The following is a 23985-nucleotide window of genomic DNA, read 5'->3' on the forward strand; positions in this document are numbered from 1 at the left end:
ATATACAGGCGCGAGTAGACACAATATAATGAAATAAACACCTAAATGTGTAAATCGGGCTTTTTTGTTGTAGTAGTGTGATAGAATACATGCTAAGGTAACAGACTAGCTCAAAATCACGAAATTGACCAGTGCATGAAAAAACGATGTTTTCACCTGCCGTGTCTCGCCTTAAGAACAGGAGCACTGTACCGTATGTACCGTAGCCATATCGTTAATTACCGTAGCCATATCATTAACTCATTGAATGCCAAGCTGTTTTCGGAAGCTTTGTCCTAGAGTGCCAGCAATCTAGACCATTGTTGATGATTTTTGTACAGCCACAGGTGCAAACCTTGTATTTCCACACGCCTCTGTTCCTGAGAAATCCCAAGCTAAACAGTGGCTAGTTTTCATCAAAATCGCTGTTTTTTTTCTAGAAATGGAGATATAACGTCTTTCATGAAATATGAAGTGTTGCCTGTAAAGATTCCGGGAAGTGACCTAGCGAGACCTGGCGAGACTGCCACCAAGTGATAGACCCACGAAAATGACCTGGTTTTGAGCTGACGTGCATGTGTCACTGATTCAACCCAAAGCGGCAACCGAGTTATGATAAAATGTCCAGATAAAATGTCCAGATTGTGCGTTTTCATGAGTTTTCGATCGTCATATATTTCATTTCCATTCATCACAGAGTTCCCAAAATCACATATAAGGTGTGTTAGAGTGTCTAGTTTCGTAATTAAAAAAAAAAAGCTAGAAACGTAATATTACGTTTTTGGCACTCAACGCATGGGAAGGAAAAGTACCGTAGCCATATCATTATGTACTGTAGCCATATCGTTAAGAACAGGAGCACTGTACCGTAGCCATATCGTTAAGTACCGTAGCCATATCATTTAGAACAGGAGCACTGTACCGTAGCCATATCATTAAGAAAACACTTGAAATTATCAACTGATACAAATAGGCTTAGTTTCAGACTTGCTTGCAGTTTGCTCCATTTATAAGGTGCAAAAAAGCTGAAAGCAGGTTTCCCAAAGTCAGATGTCACGAGTGGGGTTTCAAGGGAGATGAGACTCTGTACCCTGGTATTGTGACACATAGACTTACATTTGAACAGGGAGCTAGCTAAGGTAAGGGGGTAGTTTCTCTGCTAATGCCTTACAGATGAAAAGAAGGCAATGTCTATCCCTCCTATCTGATAAGGAAGACCAGCCCACATTCTGGTAAAGTGTGCAATGCAATGATGAGTTCTAAAACCATCACCGGTAATAAATGGTATGGCACTGTGGTATACTGTATCAAGTGGTTTCAGTGTAGAGGTGGAAGCATGCATATACACAACATCGCCATAGTCTAAGACCGATAGTATTGTTGATTGGACTATCAACAGCATATTTTCCTTGGAGAGACATGAGCTAACATGAGCTAATTCTGTATAACGCACCTAGCTTCCCTCTCACCTTCTTAGCGAGCTCGACCACATGTGTTTTAAAAGATAGTCTGTCATCCAGCCAGATGCCCAGATATTTATAGTGACTGACTCGCTCAATGTCTTCCCCATTAAGAGAGTGAATTCTATGGACATCATGGATAGTTTTTCTTGCTTTAGAAAAGACCATGAATTTTGTTTTAGACTCGTTCAGGATCAATTTAAGGCTATGCAGGGATTGTTGTACACAGTCAAAAGCACATTGAAGATGTGCTACTGCTTGCTCTACTGTAGGTGCAGAAGCATGCAAAACCGTGTCATCCGCATAGAAGTCACCGCATACAAGTGTGCTTTACAATGTTCTATAGAGGCACAGATGTCATTTCTGTACAGCGTGAAGAGTAGCGGGCCCAAGATAGAACCATGTGGAACACCATTTTTTTTATCTCCAAAGTGTCTGACTTTATTCCTGCAGCATCTATACATTGTGTCCTGTCAGTGAGATAGCTTAGAAACCAGTAAAAGGAGCCAGTATCAAACCCCAAGGAGGCCAGTTTTTCAATAAGTATGCTGTGGTTGACAGTGTCAAAGGCTTTGGATAAATCGATAAACAAGGCTGCACAGTATAGGCCTATTATCAATAGTGGAGGCTGCACAGTATTGCCTATTATCAATAGTGGAGGCTGCACAGTATTGCCTATTATCAATAGTGGAGGCTGCACAGTATTGCCTATTATCAATAGTGGAGGCTATGTCATGTTATGTCATTTACTAGAGTTGGTGCAGTGATGGTACTGTGGCCAGCTCTGAAACCTGATTGGTCAGGACTTGGTCAGGAATGGAATTGGAAGACAGGAAGGCATAAAGTGGTTAATTTACAAAATATTCTAATATCTTGGCCAGACAGGAGAGCTTAGAAATGGGCCTGTAATTATTCAGATCGTTACGATCACCATCTTTATGTAGGGGCATTATAAGGGCTCATTTCCAGTAAGGGGCAGTACTATGGAGTGCAGTATTATGGAGTGCAGTACTAGGCAGTATTATGGAGTGTAGTATTATGGAGTGCAGTACTAGGCAGTATTATGGAGTGCAGTACTAGGCAGTATTATGGAGTGCAGTATTATGGAGTGCAGTATTATGGAGTGCAGTATTATGGAGTGTAGTATTATGGAGTGCAGTACTAGGCAGTATTATGGAGTGCAGTATTATGGAGTGCAGTAGTATGGAGTGCAGTATTATGGAGTGCAGTACTATGGAGTGCAGTATTATGGAGTGCAGTACTAGGCAGTATTATGGAGGCAGTATTATGGAGTGTAGTACTAGGCAGTATTATGTAGTGCAGTATGGAGTGCAGTATTATGGAGTGCAGTACTAGGCAGTATTATGGAGTGCAGTATTATGGAGGCAGTATTATGGAGGCAGTATTATGGAGTGCAGTACTAGGCAGTATTATGGAGTGCAGTACTATGGAGTGCAGTATTATGGAGTGCAGTATTACGGAGTGCAGTACTTGGCAGTTCGCTTTGGACAAAGGCGTCTGCTAAATCCATAACCATAACAATAACCATATGGAGTGCAGTATTATGGAGTGCAGTACTATGGAGTGCAGTATTATGGAGTGCAGTACTATGGAGTGCAGTATTATGGAGTGCAGTATTATGGAGTGCAGTACTATGGAGTGCAGTACTAGGCAGTACTATGGAGTGCAGTATTATGGAGTGCAGTACTATGGAGTGCAGTACTAGGCAGTACTATGGAGTGCAGTACTAGGCAGTACTATGGAGTGCAGTACTAGGCAGTACTATGGAGTGCAGTACTAGGCAGTACTATGGAGTGCAGTATTATGGAGTGCAGTACTATGGAGTGCAGTACTATGGAGTGCAGTATTATGGAGTGCAGTACAAGGCAGTACTATGGAGTGCAATGCTGTTTTTTTTGATACTCAGAAAACTGCAGTTTTAACACTTGAAGTGCAATTATTGGTAACACTTTAGAATAACATGTGCTTATTAGGTATTAACAGTGCATAATAAGCAGTTAACAATTCATTACTAACAGTTAGTTAACTGTTGTTATCCTTTAATAACATTAACTAACTGTTAACATGCAGCTTGTAAGTGTTAACTAGATGTACCGCAGAGCGGTACAAAATATGACCGCCGCCCAGTCCAGCACATTTTTTCCACAAAAATAAATCACGCTGAAAGGCCTATATGATTCTAACTGTCTCACTAAATTGCATTATCCACACGTACTCAATTCTCACTGATATCTGCTAGACAACAAGTACCAAAACATGATTAGTTCATAGATTTCACATGTAAAATTCATTTTATACAACCCCACCTCCATCTTGCCTGTTCATAATTCTGAGAAATTCTTGAATTGTGTGCATGTGTGCATGTTCATGTTTATGTTGTGTGTGTGTGTGTGTGTGTGTGCGTGTGTGCGTGTGCGTGCGTGCGTGTGCGCTTGTGTGTGTGCCTGCGTATGTGCCTGTGCAAGCGTACCTATGTCTACTGTGTGAGTATGTGTCATACGTATGATTACTGTGAATGTATAGTGTGTGTGTGTATCTGTTTGTGCACATGTGTGTACATGAAATGGGTTAACATGACCCCTGGAGGCAAACATACAGAAAAAAATGGTCATCCTAGTCCCTACAGTTCTCAAGATATTCACAGAGAACTGTGTCTGCCCTACCCTCCTTTCAGGGGTCCAGTCCAGCGGGGGGGCTACAGATCAAAACGAAAAACGACGGTTCCATGCTATCCATGTGGGGTTACATGCCCACCAAGTTTTGTGTACCCCGGTCTTTCAGTGTCCCGGGAATCATTGTTGGTGTACGTCACTAAATGTACACATAAATTATTTTATTGTAAGGCCCCCCATGAACGAAAGTACACAAAACTTGGCATGCATTCGGAGGGTGTCATAATGATCCTACACTTTTAATTTCGTGCAGTTTTGACCTTGTCAGCCAGAGATATTGTGATGAAAACACCTAATTTTTTGCTTTTTATTTTTTAACTAGGTGGCGCTATACATAAAATAAGTGGTAATGGGATGGGTTGACATGCCCCGTTAAGACCAACATACATAAAAAAGGTGGACCTCCTAGGCCCTACGGTTCTCGAGATATTCACAGAAAACTGTCTCCGGCCACCTACAGGCCAGTTGGTGTATAGTAACATAAATTAATTTATTGTGTGGCCCCCCATGAACGGAATTCCACAAAATTTGGCGTGCATACAGAGGGTGTCATAATGATCATACACTTCCAATTTCGTGCAGTTTTGACTATGTTAGGTCACAGATACCTTCAATTACAACACCTCATTTTTACTTTTTTGTGTTTAACTAGGTGGCGCTATACATGAAATGAGTGGTTATGGAATGGGTTGACATGGCCCCTTGAGATCAACATACAAAAAAAAAATGGTCCTTCTAAACCCTACGGTTTTCGAGATATTCACCTCACCTACCCCTTCAGTGGGTACACACACACACACACACACACACACACCACACACACACACACACACACACACACACACACACACCTCACCTACCCCTTCAGTGGGTACACACACACACACACACACACACACACCACACACACACACACACACACACACACACACACACACCTCACCTACCCCTTCAGTGGGTACACACACACACACACACACCACACACACACACACACACACACACACACACACACACCTCACCTACCCCTTCAGTGGGTACACACACACACACACACACACACCACACACACACACACACACCTCACCTACCCCTTCAGTGGGTACACACACACACACACACACACACACACACACACACCACACACACACACACACACACACACCTCACCTACCCCTTCAGTGGGTACACACACACACACCTCACCTACCCCTTCAGTGGGTACACACACACACACACACACCTCACCTACCCCTTCAGTGGTTACACACACACACACACACACACACACACACCACACACACACACACACACACACCTCACCTACCCCTTCAGTGGGTACACACACACACACACACACACACCTCACCTACCCCTTCAGTGGGTACACACACACACACACACACACCTCACCTACCCCTTCAGTGGGTACACACACACACACACACACACACACACACCACACACACACACACACACACACACCTCACCTACCCCTTCAGTGGGTACACACACACACACACACACACACACACACCACACACACACACACACACACACCTCACCTACCCCTTCAGTGGGTACACACACACACACACACACCTCACCTACCCCTTCAGTGGGTACACACACACACACACACACACACACACACCACACACACACACACACACACACACACACCTCACCTACCCCTTCAGTGGGTACACACACACACACACACACCTCACCTACCCCTTCAGTGGGTACACACACACACACACACACACACACACCACACACACACACACACACACACACACACACACACACACACCTCACCTACCCCTTCAGTGGGTACACACACACACACACACACACACCACACACACACACACACACCTCACCTACCCCTTCAGTGGGTACACACACACACACACACACACACACACACACCACACACACACACACACACACACACACCTCACCTACCCCTTCAGTGGGTACACACACACACACCTCACCTACCCCTTCAGTGGGTACACACACACACACACACACCTCACCTACCCCTTCAGTGGGTACACACACACACACACACACACACACACACACCACACACACACACACACACACACCTCACCTACCCCTTCAGTGGGTACACACACACACACACACACACACACCTCACCTACCCCTTCAGTGGGTACACACACACACACACACACACCTCACCTACCCCTTCAGTGGGTACACACACACACACACACACACACACACACCACACACACACACACACATACCCATCTTTATCACCACCTGGGGACACCTGACAGAACGGTCACTTTTGGGGACACCACTTTCTAAGCATGGTAAAGACAAGGCATTGCACAGGAGCATTGGATATGGGTTCAGTAATAAGCAAATCAGTTGGAATATAGAATACACACTTCATACCTGAAGTTAGTCTGACACCTGACTCCTGACCAGCCACAGGGGACAGGTGTCAGGTGGTCAAAGTGAGGACTCTGGCCCCGCCCATAGTCACGCCCACCCAAGTGATGTAATCAACAAGCACAGTGCAATCTGGGGACCAACTTCTGTATTTTCTTGGATATACTGAAAACCATTCTGAAGGAGCACATGTAATGTAAACCACATTTGTTCAAGTTGCAATGCATCTTATACTATAATACCATGAGTGGTTTTGAGGATTTACTGTTGTTTTGGAAATACTCGTGAGACCTGTCTCATGACACCAAGTTGAAGCTAATACGTATATACAAAAGGAAAGAAATAAAAACATTAGTAGCAATCAACACATTTATTGGCTGCTTAACACAGTGCCAGAATGCATAACCACACTTCATTAGAACGTTATGAGGTAGATTGTTGTGATAGTTATTAGCGTACATTATTTCTGAAAGTGCTAGTAATGCTACAGTCAACACCATGTGAAAAAGCAGATACCTTCTCAATATAAAATATCTACTCAGGCATTGCAGATACCAAGTGAATAATGAAAATAAAAGAAATATTAAAATTAATTAAAAAAAATGTGTCGTCAGAATATTTTTAACGAACCTCGTCAACAAGGATACAACGTACCTTCTTCTCCCACACAACTCTTTACACCTCAACATTATCACAATCATGAGCATCATTAATTTTCCTCTAAAGCCTGTTTGTATGAGCATGTAGTATTAACAACGAAAGTACACAATTGACCCTCTCCCAACCTAAAATAATTTAAGTACTGTTAAAATAAAGTGCATGTACTGTAATACCAATGACAAAAACATTGCTAATATAAACAAGAATACTGTGTAAGTACAGGGCATGTATTATGTGGTCCTCTGAAATGCTCAAGCCCTGTTAAGAAAACTGAACACATTCCCATCTCCCACCCCCAAACTCATTCTTATCAAATTGCTATAAAAGGGTCTGTGTGGTTCTTTGGTAGGACACACAACGATTTTTGACATAAAACTTAACTGACATCCAGTCACGGAACTTAAGTGCTTCAGGTGCGGAGTTGATACAAGAAACGCAGTCTGCCTTCCCAGGAGTTCTGCCTGTAGTGATACATTTCATCAGGGTCTTCTCAACAGCGCCGATTTCTTCTTGACTCCATGGTCTTCTCTTGCGGCAGGCTGTGAAATAGAATCACAACAAAGAATATCAAAAAGACACTAATGAAATATGCTTAACCAAAAATATTCACACTTATGTGTCTTTCAAGTCTGACAATGAATGAATTGTTGTATGATGAAGTTGTTTGACAAGTTTTAATTTGATAAAGACAGAGGCCTATACATTTATTTTAGCTCAGTTTCCTGACAGGTTTAACATATTTACTTGAACACAAACCCTATCATTTGCTACACTAGTTTTGATCGGACTACATAAGTTCATATCAGAACACAAACATCCATCATACTTACATGTCTTGGATGCTGCATCTGGAACATCGGAGTTCATTTCATCACATTTACTTTGGCTCTTCATCTTTGATGTGCCTAAAAAACAAACAATTTCACACCACAAATCACCGTCCTGTCTGCAACACACATTTTGTGAAGGGCAAACAACATTTTTTAAAATGAATCTGTATGAAGACACGTTTGCAAAGAGGAGAAGCAATTTTTTGCTTCTGATTTATTTATTTTTTGCTTCACATTCATGAAAGGTTTGGTATGAATATTGAGTCATGTATCATGAAACAGTCATGAATGCTTTATGTGCAGTTTATGACAGCTGCTATGAATGTGTTATGAACTCACCCGTCAAGTAAAGTGTTACCCAAATGTTTGTGAAAAGGTTTTAGTGAGTTAGGAGTCCTCTTGACTATTTCTAAGCTATCCCAGACTTAGGTGCTACTTTTAGGGCTAAAATACTTTGAGTTACTCCCCAGCTGACAGTTATATTGTGGCAACGTTGTGAGCATGTACCGCATAGGTCGTCGCGGCATAGTTGAATAACATGGTGGCTACGTACATTTACGAATCGTTTGGATGTGGTGGCTACATTTCTTGTCCATACCTAAAGTTACGTGCAGAGGACTTTCAGGGGATGTCAATTATGTTGCTACAGCATTCTCTGAAAGTTAGGAGTTACTTTTAGCCTTAAGATTCTTTGTGAATATGGCCCCTGCTGTCTCCGATGACATTTATTTATCAGTTAGGCATGAACAAAACCTTACTCACGTTTCTTAGTAGCTGAACCTGGATCCTCGGACTCTTCCTCTGATTGCATGCAATGTTTCTTCTTTGAAGTGCCTGCGTTTCAGACATTAAAATCAGCATCATGTTCAACACCTTCAAGACAACCTGCAAGCATTCATATTACTCTTAATACTTACGTTTCTTAGCAGCTGAACCTGGATCCTCGGACTCGTCCTCTGATTGCATGCACTGTTTCTTCTTTGAAGTACCTGCGTTTCAGACATTAAAATCAGCATCATGTTCAACACCTTCAACACAACCTGCAAGCATTCATATTACCCAGTGTTTCCGCTAGATTTTTTTTAACAGTGGCGGCAGGTACCTCGGATTAGCATTGCTGTTTATTCTTAAACTGCAATTTTCAGCAGCCAGCGGAGGGCATTTAGCCTACTAGTACTATGCTTCCAGACAATATTTTGCGTCTCCCCTAATTCTGAAGCAGTGGCACTGCTAAATGAAGAGGAAACACTGAGAAGAAAGTTAATGCTTTAAATAGGCTACATCAATACAATATATAATATGTAAACTGAAACTGGACGGGCCATAGTAACCTCTGACTAGTTTAGGCTACTTATTGTTAAATTGCTATGTGAGCAGCAGCCAGCAGGGGAGGATACGTCGCAGGATTATTTAAAAAGCAAATGTGCGTCTGCCCTGATTCTGATACCGTGGCGGTATTAATTAAACAATGGGGGGGCCGCCATGCTGAAATAAATGTAGAGGAAACACTGTTACCCTTAATATTTACGTTTCTTAGCAGCTGAAGGTAGGTAGGATGTAGAAGGTAGGCTTAGTTCTTCGCCTGTCAGTTCGCTTTCTGAATGGTCACTCTCCTCTGGAATTGTTTCTAAAGCACACCAATCAGAAACTTGTGAAATCTACTAAATGTATAAATCATAGTGAGATTAACATTAACCTTGAACATCATAATTACCATTGGGATCAATTTCAATTTCGTCTAAATTCTTTCCTTTGTAGTCCATTAAGCACCCTCTTTCCATGGCCATCAGGACTTTACTAACTTTAGCCAGTTGTAGTGTTCCTTCTGGCAGACGATAGAACTTGCGGTGGACTGCGATGTTGTGGCCCAAAAAATCAGCCAATTGATCCATTTCTGTATCTTTGAGGTTCAAAACCTTGGAAAGTGTGGATACATGTTTCCTTAATTTCGTAGAGGATAAGCGCTCTGGGCTTGAGCTGCTGCTATTTGAGTCCGGAACATAATCGTCCTCACTGCCACTATCTTCACTGCTGGGCAAAGAATCCCTTGGAATGCCCAGCATCTCTTTTGTGAGCTTCAGATAGAAAAACAAAGATTAATTTTAAAGCAATGTTTAGAAAGTTTTGCAGTCTGCTTACTGATATTAAAAAAAAGCTGTGATGAAGTCAAATACCATGAATGAGAGTAATAGGAGTATCTATGAAATGTAATCTACTAACACTATGACAACTATCACCACATCTATGATAAAACATAACTCATTCATTAACATCAAGACAACATTGTACAACAAATACACAAACACAATTTGTTCTCCCATATTTCACTGGGTCAAGTAGTCTTATATTATCACTTACAAACACACTTTCCGTTCGCTGTAGCTCTGGAACTAATTCTGAAGCACTGTTCTGTGGAGGACAAGAACACATAGGAGGACATCAAATATATACACTATATTGCCAAAAGTATTGGGTTATCTGCCTTGACCCCCATATGAACTTCAGTCACATCCTGTTATTAATCCATAGAGCTTAATATGACACCATTTTCTGCTATAACAGCTTCAACTCTTCTGGGAACACTCCTACACCTTGTGGAAAGCCTTCCCAGAAGAGTTGAAGCTGTTATAGCTTAAAAGAGTGGACAGACGTCATATTAAACCCTATGGATTAAGAATAGGATGTGACTGAAGTTCATATCGGGGTCAAGGCAGGTGACCCAATACTTTTGGAAATATAGTGTATATAGCAATCACATATTACCAGACAATATACAGAGAATCAAATATATAGCCATCACATAAGACCGGACAATATAAGGAGAATCAGGTCCAAACATATTTCCGAGTTTTGTGTTCACACCTGTAGCACACAACACGTCTCCTGGAGTAAACACTGGGTGATTTAACATGTTTAGAATGTAAATTGCTTACATTTTGTGCTTTTGTTGTTCTTTTTGGGCCTTCCGTTTTGTATCTCGATTCTGCATCGCTCTCCTGCTTCCCCATGGTTGCCTGTAACAAACATATAAGCAATGAAATTATCATTTAATTCCACTATTCATGCCCATAAGACATTTTCTCAAGAATGTTTTTATTGCATATGAACAATAATGATTGCTCTTTCTTCACATGGCACACAGGCAAACAGTAACAGTCATCTACAGTATGCCTCCATCTCCAAGTCCTGGGTCTACAGCAGTTCATTGCATTAAATGGTCTATTATTGATTAAATAAGAACAACATCATCCTTATATTACAATTTTGCCTCATCCCATATACAATTTATTTAGAGAATTGTCATTACTGTGATGTGCAAACTAATGAGAGTGTAGCTGTTAACTATACCATTTTATCATACAGGGATTCACACTTTGAGTGATGCTGGCGCAAAACTAAAATCCGTTTTAAGAACCTCTCCGAGTTGGTACTGTGCAATAGAAAAGAAAAGCATGCATTTTACACCATTACACTAATAATAGTCTAATACATATTATATATCAATATGTTAGCCCAAATTTAGTCTGGACTAAGCATGACCATAGGAATACAAATTTGAAATGCTTACCTTGTCATTTCACATGCTCAACAAGTAATCTAAGGAGATAATAATAGAAGAATATAAGACTGACATCATGGGGGGAAAACAACTTAATATCTCTAACGTTAGCCTAATGTCTGTATAACTAGGCTGTTAAGCTACTTTGTCATTATGATAGCTCGCTAAAGTATTGACTTATTAACAGTAGCAAGGTCTCTACTTTTTCGATAACTTTGTTAGCTTGCTAACGTGTTTACTTCATTAGCATGCTGTCTGGTTTTGTCAGGCAACGTTAGGTGAACTTGCCAACGTGCAGAGATGTCCCCTGTTAGACCATCTATGCTAACGTCTATTTGTAGGTAATTTGCTAACGTGCGGAACTTCGTTTGCTTGCCATCTTAATGACATTTGGTAGTTGGCTTGCTGAAACGTTACATGGTTTAAGCATGCAGGCTTCGAGGATCAAAGCCGTCAAAAGTAAAAGTATAACGTTATACATCGCATTAATTCAACACTTACTACCGTAGTACCAGCGGAGTGGTGTTAGACTCGTATCCAGTAACTAACATTAACGTTAATGCGATTATAACGTAGCAACAAGAACTACCCTGCTCTTCTAGCAAAAATATGTTTCTCAAGTATAAAGCAATACAAGACAGAACATAAACTTACAGTTACAGCACACACGTGTCCTCTCCTCCACTTTCACCTACTCCTGGTTTCATCAAAATGGCGCTGGCCAAAGTACTTCTTGTTGTAGAAGAAAGACGTTGTGGGATAGATCGCTGCTGATTGGACGTGAATCTCTTGCGTTGTTTGAAATAAAATAACCAAAATTAATAAATTTTTATTTTCATTAATTATTTATATTCCGGTATCCTCAATTAGAAATGTTTTAGACTAAACCTATGGAATACAAGAAATGCTGATATAGCCTAGTAATATGGATGTAAAACTGAGCCCGCCAAAAGCATCTGGGGTGGGGTGGGGGGATCCGTTCGTATAGTCTATTTGGGGACTTGAGTCTGATGAGACCGCGAGTGCGAGAGTGGAAAAGGGAGTGCAGCCAAACCGCCAAAATGTTGGGGGGGGGGGGGGTCCTATAGTCTATATGGGGACATTAGTCGAGAAGTGCTTGAATACTATGCAATTAGCGAACGTGACACAGACGATTTCAAACGTAAAAATCTAGTAATACTCTAGTAATAGTAGGCTAGGCCTGTAAAGTAGCCTACTTGAAGCCCATGTTGAATAATCACTCATTAATTTGTGCAAACAAGTAATCAATGACATGAAAATTAAACTAAGATGGCCATGTTGCTGGAAGGAGTGGCGTTAACACACACATCTAGGCAAACTTTAAAGTTAGTTTACCCGTTAAACCAGGTTTATCATAGGCCATAGATAAAACACAACTTTGAAACAGGCTTTTTATGAAGATTCTGTTGAATATGGCAATATAGAGGTAATATACTTGGTTTCACCATGTCTAATAGGCTAGTAACAGCCTATGGGTAAACTTCCTTTGCTGTTCTCCAGTAACGGTCTTTTCCTGGTTTCTTGGTGGCTTATGGTCACCTGATACATCATGTGACAATGCCCACTTCTGTAGGCGGAACCTGACTTCAGACGATGTCATTGGGGTGGAGCCTGCAGCATAGTTTACACACCTGCAATACAGCCACTGACCAAAGGTGTCTCACTCCTAAGCTTCGATCTTCAGCATACACACACATTCGGACAAAATCAGAACTTTTGGGGACGATGAAAACTTTCAGAGATATTGATGCTAGGTATGTTAGCATGACAGCTGCTATCATGTATAGCTGTTATCCTGGTGGGGACTATGGTTTTAGGTCCCCACTCATTCAATTGTCCCCTATTGGTTGGTGTGCAATCAACCCATAGTCCCCTATTGGTCGGTAGAATGAGTACACACACACACACCTCACCTACCCCTTCAGTGGGTACACACACACACACACACACACACACACACACACCACACACACACACACACACACACCTCACCTACCCCTTCAGTGGGTACACACACACACACACACACCTCACCTACCCCTTCAGTGGGTACACACACACACACACACACACCACACACACACACACACACACACACACACCTCACCTACCCCTTCAGTGGATACACACACACACACACACACCTCACCTACCCCTTCAGTGGGTACACACACACACACACACACACACACACACACCACACACACACACACACACACACACACACCTCACCTACCCCTTCAGTGGATACACACACACACACACACACCTCACCTACCCCTTCAGTGGATACACACACACACACACACACCTCACCTACCCCTTCAGTGGATACACACACACACACACACACCTCACCTACCCCTTCAGTGGGTACACACACACACACACACCACACACACACACACACACACACACACACCTCACTTTTAATTTCGTGCAGTTTTGACCTTGTCAGCCAGAGATATTGTGATGAAAACACCTAATTTTTTGCTTTTTAATTTTTAACTAGGTGGCGCTATACATGAAATAAGTGGTAATGGGATGGGTTGACATGCCCCGTTAAGACCAACATACAAAAAAAAGGTGGACCTCCTAGGCCCTACGGTTCTCGAGATATTCACAGAAAACTGTCTCCGGCCACCTACAGGCCAGTTGGTGTATAGTAACATAAATTAATTTATTGTGTGGCCCCCCATGAACGGAATTCCACAAAATTTGGCGTGCATTCAGAGGGTGTCATAATGATCATACACTTCCAATTTCGTGCAGTTTTGACTATGTTAGGTCACAGATACCTTCAATTACAACACCTCATTTTTACTTTTTTGTGTTTAACTAGGTGGCGCTATACATGAAATGAGTGGTTATGGAATGGGTTGACATGGCCCCTTGAGATCAACATACAAAAAAAAAATGGTCCTTCTAAACCTTACGGTTCTCGAGATATTCACAGAGAACTGTGTCTGCCCTACCCTCCTTTCGGGGGGTCCAGTCCAGCGGTGGGGCTACAGATCAAAACGAAAAACGACGGTTCCATGCTATCCATGTGGGGTTACATGCCCACCAAGTTTCGTGTACCCCGGTCTTTCAGTGTCCCGGGACTCATTGACAGAAATTTGGGCATGCGAAAAAAAAAAAAAAAAAAAAAAAAATCTGACTAAACCTATATGACCGCCGCTTCGCTGCGCGGCGGTCATAATAAGCAGCCTTTTAGGTTACTTACAAGCATATTTGTTAACAGTTGTAAGTGTTAACAAGCAGCTTGTTAATGCTTGTTAATGGTGTATAAGACAAAAAGGTGGATAACTAATACGCTTATAAGACCTTTCTTACCTATTTGTAGTACATTTTGCAGCCCCCCAATCTAAAGCGAGGACCATGTAGCCTATAGTTCCACAAGCCCAACCTTCTATCTCTCTATACTATATCTCTCTATCTAGCTTGGTTTAGCTGTGAGAAATGCACCTTTAAAATTGTTGCAGTGAGCAGGATTGAACCCCGGTCTCCTGCTTCAAAGAGTGCATCGCTACTTACTGAGCTACACTGGATTTGTGTTTTTGTGTTATTTGCCCCCAGACGAGTCATTGTGTTATTTGCCCCCAGACGAGTCATTGTGTTATTTGCCCCCAGACGAGTCATTGTGTTATTTGCCCCCAGACGAGTCATTGTGTTATTTGCCCCCAGACAAGTCATTGTGTTATTTGCCCCCAGACGAGTCATTGTGTTATTTGCCCCCAGACAAGTCATTGTGTTATTTGCCCCCAGACGAGTCATTGTGTTATTTGCTATTGTGTGTTTGTTGTTGTGTAGACGAGCGCATCTGCTCTCCTCCCTTCATGCTGCTGGATGAACCATGTGGACCAGACACACAGGAGCAGATGAAGCAGCACGGCCTCACCTACCCCTTCAGTGGGTACACACACACACACACACACACACACACACACCTCACCTACCCCTTCAGTGGGTACACACACACACACACACACACACACACCTCACCTACCCCTTCAGGGGGTACACACACACACACACACACACACACCTCACCTACCCCTTCAGTGGGTACACACACACACACACACCTCACCTACCCCTTCAGTGGGTACATACACACACACACACCACACACACACCTCACCTACCCCTTCAGTGGGTACACACACACACACACACACACACACACACACACACACACACACACACACACACACACCTCACCTACCCCTTCAGTGGGTACACACACACACACACACACACACACACACACACACACACACACACACACACACACCTCACCTACCCCTTCAGTGGGTACACACACACACACACACCACACACACACACACACACACACACACACACACCTCACCTACCCCTTCAGTGGGTACACACACACACACACACACCACACACACACACACACCTCACCTACCCCTTCAGTGGGTACACACACACACACACACACACACACACCTCACCTACCCCTTCAGTGGGTACACACACACACACACACACACACACACACACACACACACACACACCTCACCTACCCCTTCAGTGGGTACACACACACACACCTCACCTACCCCTTCAGTGGGTACACACACACACACACACACACACACACCTCACCTACCCCTTCAGTGGGTACACACACACACACACACACACACACCTCACCTACCCCTTCAGTGGGTACACACACACACACACACACACACACACCTCACCTACCCCTTCAGTGGGTACACACACACACACACACACACACCTCACCTACCCCTTCAGTGGGTACACACACACACACACACACACACACACACCTCACCTACCCCTTCAGTGGGTACACACACACACACACACACACACACCTCACCTACCCCTTCAGTGGGTACTCACACACACACACACACACCTCACCTACCCCTTCAGTGGGTACACACACACACACACACACACACACACACACACACCACACACACACACACACCTCACCTACCCCTTCAGTGGGTACACACACACACACACACACCTCACCTACCCCTTCAGTGGGTACACACACACACACACACACACACACACACACCTCACCTACCCCTTCAGTGGGTACACACACACACACACACACACACACACCTCACCTACCCCTTCAGTGGGTACACACACACACACACACACACACACACACCTCACCTACCCCTTCAGTGGGTACACACACACACACACACACACACACCTCACCTACCCCTTCAGTGGGTACACACACACACACACACACACACACCTCACCTACCCCTTCAGTGGGTACACACACACACACACACACACCTCACCTACCCCTTCAGTGGGTACACACACACACACACACACACACACACACACACACACCTCACCTACCCCTTCAGTGGGTACACACACACACACACACACACACACACACCACACACACACACACACACACACCTCACCTACCCCTTCAGTGGGTACACACACACACACACACACCTCACCTACCCCTTCAGTGGGTACACACACACACACACACACACACACACACACACACACACACACACACACACACACCACACACACACACACACACCTCACCTACCCCTTCAGTGGGTACACACACACACACACACACACACACACACACACCACACACACACACACACACACACACACACACCTCACCTACCCCTTCAGTGGGTACACACACACACACACACACACCTCACCTACCCCTTCAGTGGGTACACACACACACACACACACACACACACACCACACACACACACACACACACACCCCTCACCTACCCCCTCAGTGGGTACACACACACACACACACACACACACCTCACCTACCCCTTCAGTGGGTACACACACACACACACACACACACCTCACCTACCCCTTCAGTGGGTACACACACACCCCTCACCTACCCCTTCAGTGGGTACACACACACACAAACACACACACACCTCACCTACCCCTTCAGTGTGTACACACACACACACACACACACACACCTCACCTACCCCTTCAGTGGGTACACACACACACACACCTCACCTACCCCTTCAGTGGGTACACACACACACACACACACACCTCACCTACCCCTTCAGTGGGTACACACACACACACACACACACCTCACCTACCCCTTCAGTGGGTACACACACACACACACACCTCACCTACCCCTTCAGTGGGTACACACACACACACACACACACCTCACCTACCCCTTCAGTGGGTACACACACACACACACACCACACCTACCCCTTCAGTGGGTACACACACACACACACGCACACACCACACACACGCACGCACGCACACACACACTACACACACACGCACCACACCTACCCCTTCAGTGGGTACACACACACACACACACACACACACACTGTGTTGCCCCCTGCAGGTAACCCCCAGAACCTAGTCAACGTCAGCCGTTTCTCAGACGTAACCCCAGGCCTAGGCAGTTAAGACCCACGATACCCCCTTGGGGTTATTGTAGAGAGCAGGGACCTACTGTCGAGTGAAGTCGCACGTCTTCCCTCTGCGGCGCAGATAACCTTTTTTCTCCTAATTTTGAATATCCCCCTTGGAAGTTGATCAGGCTTCCGTGGTGGATTTATTGAGATGTTTATGAAATAAGGAGCGACTACGCCTAGGTCTCGAACAGTTGGCTAACGTGCGAAGATGTTTGACCCTAGAATTTATCTAGAGACACAGGTTATAGGCTACTTCTTGCTTAGGTTTTTAAAGAGTGGAGACCTTTTTACCGTCCTTCAGTATAAAGTCACGCTGACCCAAGTCTTAGAAAAGACAGATGAATAACCACAGAAGAGACAAGTTATCTTACCCTCCTGCTGGAATTCGTAGAAAGACCAAGAAAAGACAAAAATACTGCTTGAATAATTAGATGCCAAGGTTAAATAAGTTCTTTACTTTTCAGCACTTTGGTGATGATAACAAAATGCGGCGTAATATCCACTTGCAGGTTACAATGTTGTAGAACATATAAAAAGAGTAAATCCACAAAATAGGAAAATAGTAAATCCACAAATGGAGAAAAAGAGAATATACGGAAAAAAATAAAGTCCTCAAAAAAGGGAAAAAGTCAGCTGATTGTCTTCTGCAGTCACTCTCTGTCGGAGTAGCAGGTCTGATATCTGGTTCCTGATAATCTGATAACAGGTTCCACGGAGTTTCGGTCCGCGACTCAGCCTGGCACGACGTCCAACACTTTGCTTCTCAACGAATTTCGGAGGACGAATTCTGACAACCGCACGCGACATCATAAAGCAAAAACCCAGCGAAAAAAGAAGAAGCAGCCCCGTTCGTTTAGTTCGACCCCTATTTATACTAGGTAGACTTGACCTCCCCCACACATTCCTGAGACAAATCAATCCTATTTTCCCACGACAGTTTAGAACCTTCTAGAAGTTCCCACGAGGGCTGGGAATATTCTCACGTTAGCTGGGAATATGGCTGGGAATATTCTCACAATAGCTAATACATTCTAGAAGTCACTGATCTTAACCAACAATTTAAAATGACACGCATTCACATCCTTCTCCGGGTTACATTTTGGAAATGATACATCACATTCAGGTTTACAGATAGTTTCCAGAGGTTACACAAACAGTTTACATTCAATGGCAATTATAACCATGTGACACATTACATTTAGCAACATACACTTTTACAGTCATCAAGAGAGATCGGTTACATTCTTACAGGTTACAAACACTTATGGCATTAACTCTTCACACAATGCAATCTGAATACATTCATTTAAACAGTTTAAGGCACTTTATCCATTTCACAGTTTGAGACATGCAATTATTTACATGCATAATTCTTTACAAGGTCAGGCTACTAAAATACTTGTAATGATACATTTCATTCATCGCACTTTATTATTTATTATGAGGTCATCGTTTGCAGTTATGTTTCATTTTCCATTCTTTTATTCACATTCAATAATCATCAAGTATTTCTGAGGTCAGGGTGATCTGGTTTAGTAATCCTGCACATTGTTCAACATCTGCTTCAACACATTCTTCCACTTCCACACTTTCAGGTGATCTTAATTCACGAGTAGGTTGCAAGGCCATTGGTTTAACATTACGATTCAATTCTATTCGATTCAAATACCTTGATAGCTAGCGCTGAACCTAGCCTTTCTGCGTTTTCGCCTTGTAAGATGTATTGGTTTTGTGCTACCGCTCTGGGGTCCATACGGATGGTGTTCTGGCAACACATCAACACACACACACACACGCACGCACCACACCTACCCCTTCAGTGGGTACACACACACACGCACGCACGCACGCACACACACACACGCACGCACCTCACCTACCCCTTCAGTGGGTACACACACACACACACACACACACCTCACCTACCCCTTCAGTGGGTACACACACACACACGCACGCACGCACACACACACACTACACACACACACAAACACATCACCTACCCCTTCAGTGGGTACACACACACACACACACACACACACACACGCACCACACCTACCCCTTCAGTGGGTACACACGCACGCACGCATGCACGCACACACACACACACACCTCACCTACCCCTTCAGTGGGTACACACACACACGCACGCACCACACACACACACGCACACACACCTCACCTACCCCTTCAGTGGGTACACACACACACACACACACTCACACACGCACGCACCACACCTACCCCTTCAGTGGGTACACACACACACACACGCACGCACCACACCTACCCCTTCAGTGGGTACACACACATACACACACGCACGCACCACACACACACACACACACACACGCACGCACGCACGCACCTCACCTACCCCTTCAGTGGGTACACACACACACACACACGCACGCACCACACACACACACACACGCACGCACGCACGCACCACACACACACACACACACACAAACACACGCACGCACGCACGCACCACACACACACACACACACACACACACACGCACCACACCTACCCCTTCAGTGGGTACACACACACACACACACGCACGCACGCACGCACACACACACACACTACACACACACGCACCACACCTACCCCTTCGGTGGGTACACACACACACACACTCACACACACCTCACCTACCCCTTCAGTGAGTACACACTCACACACACACACACACACACACACACACACACCTCACCTACAGTGGGCATCGCTTTCAAATGGCCACTTCATTCGTGCATTACGAGGCGTGAAGCTGCGTGAAGCTTTAGTACCACTTTCAGCCACTGTGCGTCGCTCTGCCACTGTACATCGCTCTGTCAGTAGCCCCCTCTGAAAAAGCAGGAGGCTACCATTAAACATAATTGTTGCCGAGAGTAATCCCAGCCTACGAATTCAATAACAAAATAAATCATGCATAATTAAACATTACCTCGATTTAGGCTACTTGGGTATGGCTTAAGGCTTGACTACACGGTGGAAAATCGAAATCGAAATTTGCTGTCTACATTATTGTCAGTGTTGGGGGTAACGAAACTACGCAAATCAAAACAGTGGTGTGATAATTGAGCCAGTAGAGAAATAACTGTTCAGAATTAATCTGTAGCCTTGGGTAGGCTTCTGCAGAAAACAATGTTGGCGATTTAATACTATCTAGCGACGTTTTTAACAGGCTACGCTATAGAGGCTTAGACAACTATGACCCACGTTTTGGTTTCGTAAATTAATTTGCCCTATTTCTTGACTGCAATTTAGTCAATTGACTGCTTGACATGTCATTTTTATTTTTCTGTACAATAAACAAATACATCTTCTTTATGCCGCAGAATTACATTCATATTTAGAACTTAGTCCAATGCATCGTTACACTACATTAGTGTTTCCCAAAACCATAGTAGAAACAAACGTTCGCAACCACTATCGTAAAGTTGTGTAGTTACAACTACACCTCTTGACCTGTGGTAGAATGCTAGTAGAAGCATAGTTCCGGGGATCTTCATGTCAAAGACGTCACTGACGCCAGTTATTTGTTTGCAAATTAATAATTATAAATATATTTAGGTTTCTAATTGATATTTACACTTCTAACCACCATACATCCATATTTTAAAATGCCCAAGGCAGAAAATACATAAATTAAAAGTCAATTTGCAGCCATGTGCACGTAAGTAAAAGTCACACACCTGCAGATAATAATAAGGTGGTGCGCACTTTTTGACGAGTCATTTGAGAATATGTAGCCTTTGATTTTCATGGAGGGGGGGGGTTCCTTGTTAGTTTACGCAAACCAGGCCAAGAAGGCTGATTCTGATTTTGATAATATGATCTGCACAAAAGATAAACTTAGGTAAACAACGATGTGAATATTGTTGTCAAAATCTTAACCCAGATTCAAACTCTTGGACAGTGGACTGATAACTGCTGCGCAACGGCGGCTGTCATCTGCCGGCCTTAACGTAATGCGCCACAGAATTATGTGCAGGTGCCCGTTCACGTGCTACTAAACGTCATTAACCACCTTAGTCCAGACTACGAAGTTTGGAAACTATCATGGTCCAAACTTACAAAGTACTATGTAAGTACGACAGTTTTGGGAAACAGTCGTAACTTACATGTTGGTTAGTTGAACGATGCATCCTGTTAGTAAAAAGCTAACCTCCGTAGTTGTACGGGAAACGCACCCCAGATCAGCTTGTAGGCCATTAGCAATCAGTTTATTTTATTTTATGAAGCCTATACAGTAGATCACTTGCCACATTCTCACTTTCAATAAACAGATGCAATAGCCATTGGTCAAGTATTGAGTATAAAGCAATTAAGATAGTAGCCTATACAAAAAGTACTTCATACTATCATAAAAATTCGTTAAAATGAATAGCATTTTGCAACTTGACAAAACACTGGATTAAATATCGTAGGCACAGGAGAAAACTTGTACATCCATTGGCCCGTGGGGAGATCACATGCCAGTTGCCTCTCCCTTCAGTGCTATGACTCTGTTGATGACTTTGTCCAGATGGTCTATGTATTTATTGCAACGTTCGGCTGTGAGTTTGTTTCGCCAAAAAAAACTATTGCAGATATCAATGCGTCTTTGTTCAAGGGTTTGGCCACACAGCAGAGGCTTAGACAACTATGACCCACGTTTTGGTTTCGTATATTAATTTGCCCTACTTATTGACTGCAATGTAGTCAATTGACTGCTTGACAGGTTATTTTTATTTTTCTGTACAATAAACAAATACATATGCTTTATGCCGCAGAATTACGCACTTGGCCAGCCTATAGAACGGGCACATTTTGGAGAGAATAGAGAATGTACGCACGCAAGAATCTGTAGGCTATTTGTGGCTGGTTACCAGCAAACAATGTTTAATGCATTAACTCAAGACGTCAAACGTCTTCTAAACAATACAAACAGAAAGGATGCAGCAGGCAGCAAATGTAGAAGAGTATTTCCAGTGGAAGAACAAAATGCTGAATGAAGCCCAAATATATGAAGGCATATCTGGCAAGTTGTTATTTTTTGAAGACGTAAATGGTTGGGCTACAGGCCTAGTTTGCAAGAAGGAGACATAAAGCGTGAGCATGCCACACTATCCACAGCTGTGGTAGCAGGGGGTAGGAGGATTACTGTTAGCGCAGGATTTATATAAAATTCTTCAACAGAAGGTCTGCCTCGAATGCAGGCTTGCCCAAAAAAAAGGCCTGTGGTTTGCGCAGCCTACAGTAAGTAGGTCTTAGTGAGTTAGGAGTCCTCTCGACTTCTTTTAAGCTGTCCCAGAGGTGGAAAGTTGCGTTCGTTGGGGGCAGGGCCGGATTAACAATTCATAGACCCTTGGGAACAAATGTCTGGTGTCCCCCCCTGCCCCCCAGCCAACGTGAATCAGGCGGTCAGTTAATAGGCCTATATCGTGAAGATTTTTATTGCCATTTAAGGCACGAGCGCATCTGTGAGGCCAAGCCTCACCAAGTAGCCCGTTTGTTTACAACTAACATTACATTTAATTAAACTGCTTATAGGCTATGCCGAAATAGTTTCAACATTTTGAATATCAGTGCTGGGTGAATTAGGAAATGTTCTCAAAGTAGCCTTATGGCTGAAAGCTGCTTGGGATCCCCCCTGTCAAGCAATAACCATACAAAAAGTTAAAAACAGATGACATGATGCGCGTCACTGACATAATGCGCAAATAATATAGCCTAGATATTCCAATATATTCGAATACATGTGTTTATTTTAGAGGGGATATTCATTTTTGAGCAATTTTGACAGCCCTAGTCCACTGTAGGCTACGCCAAT

The 23985-nt window shown here is 43.6% G+C and overlaps 2 protein-coding genes across 5 annotated transcripts in view; one reads left to right on the forward strand and one right to left on the reverse strand.

The window, feature by feature from the left end:
* itpk1b (inositol-tetrakisphosphate 1-kinase b) overlaps window positions 1–23985 on the forward strand; it is a 103548-nt gene that overhangs the window by 66244 nt on the left and 13319 nt on the right. For both annotated transcript variants that reach the window (XM_076295664.1, XM_076295665.1), the window contains one exon: window positions 15449–15547. In XM_076295664.1, the coding sequence (XP_076151779.1) occupies window positions 15449–15547 (99 nt within the window). The remainder of the gene's footprint in view (window positions 1–15448; window positions 15548–23985) is intronic.
* Window positions 6917–12687, reverse strand: LOC143134933 (uncharacterized). Of its 3 annotated transcripts, XM_076295660.1 has the most exons (11): window positions 12269–12687; window positions 11624–11652; window positions 11404–11485; window positions 10989–11069; window positions 10414–10464; window positions 9770–10130; window positions 9584–9682; window positions 8973–9044; window positions 8818–8889; window positions 8056–8130; window positions 6917–7764 (listed from the first exon to the last, which is right to left on the reverse strand). In XM_076295660.1, exons 2-11 carry the CDS (start codon window positions 11629–11631, stop codon window positions 7544–7546), a joined length of 1122 nt encoding a protein of 373 aa, XP_076151775.1. In that variant the 5' UTR covers window positions 11632–11652; window positions 12269–12687; the 3' UTR covers window positions 6917–7543. The 3 variants fall into 3 exon arrangements, with proteins under 3 accessions (XP_076151775.1, XP_076151777.1, XP_076151776.1); XM_076295662.1 differs by lacking the exon at window positions 11404–11485; XM_076295661.1 differs by lacking the exon at window positions 12269–12687 and having other exon boundaries at window positions 11624–12162.

Source organism: Alosa pseudoharengus, unplaced genomic scaffold (genome assembly GCF_046254945.1).
Source record: "Alosa pseudoharengus isolate Yale_2024_CS ecotype anadromous, Long Island Sound unplaced genomic scaffold, YU_APseudo_1.1 YU_APseudo_1.1_scf_2, whole genome shotgun sequence".
NCBI lineage: Eukaryota > Metazoa > Chordata > Actinopteri > Clupeiformes > Clupeidae > Alosa > Alosa pseudoharengus.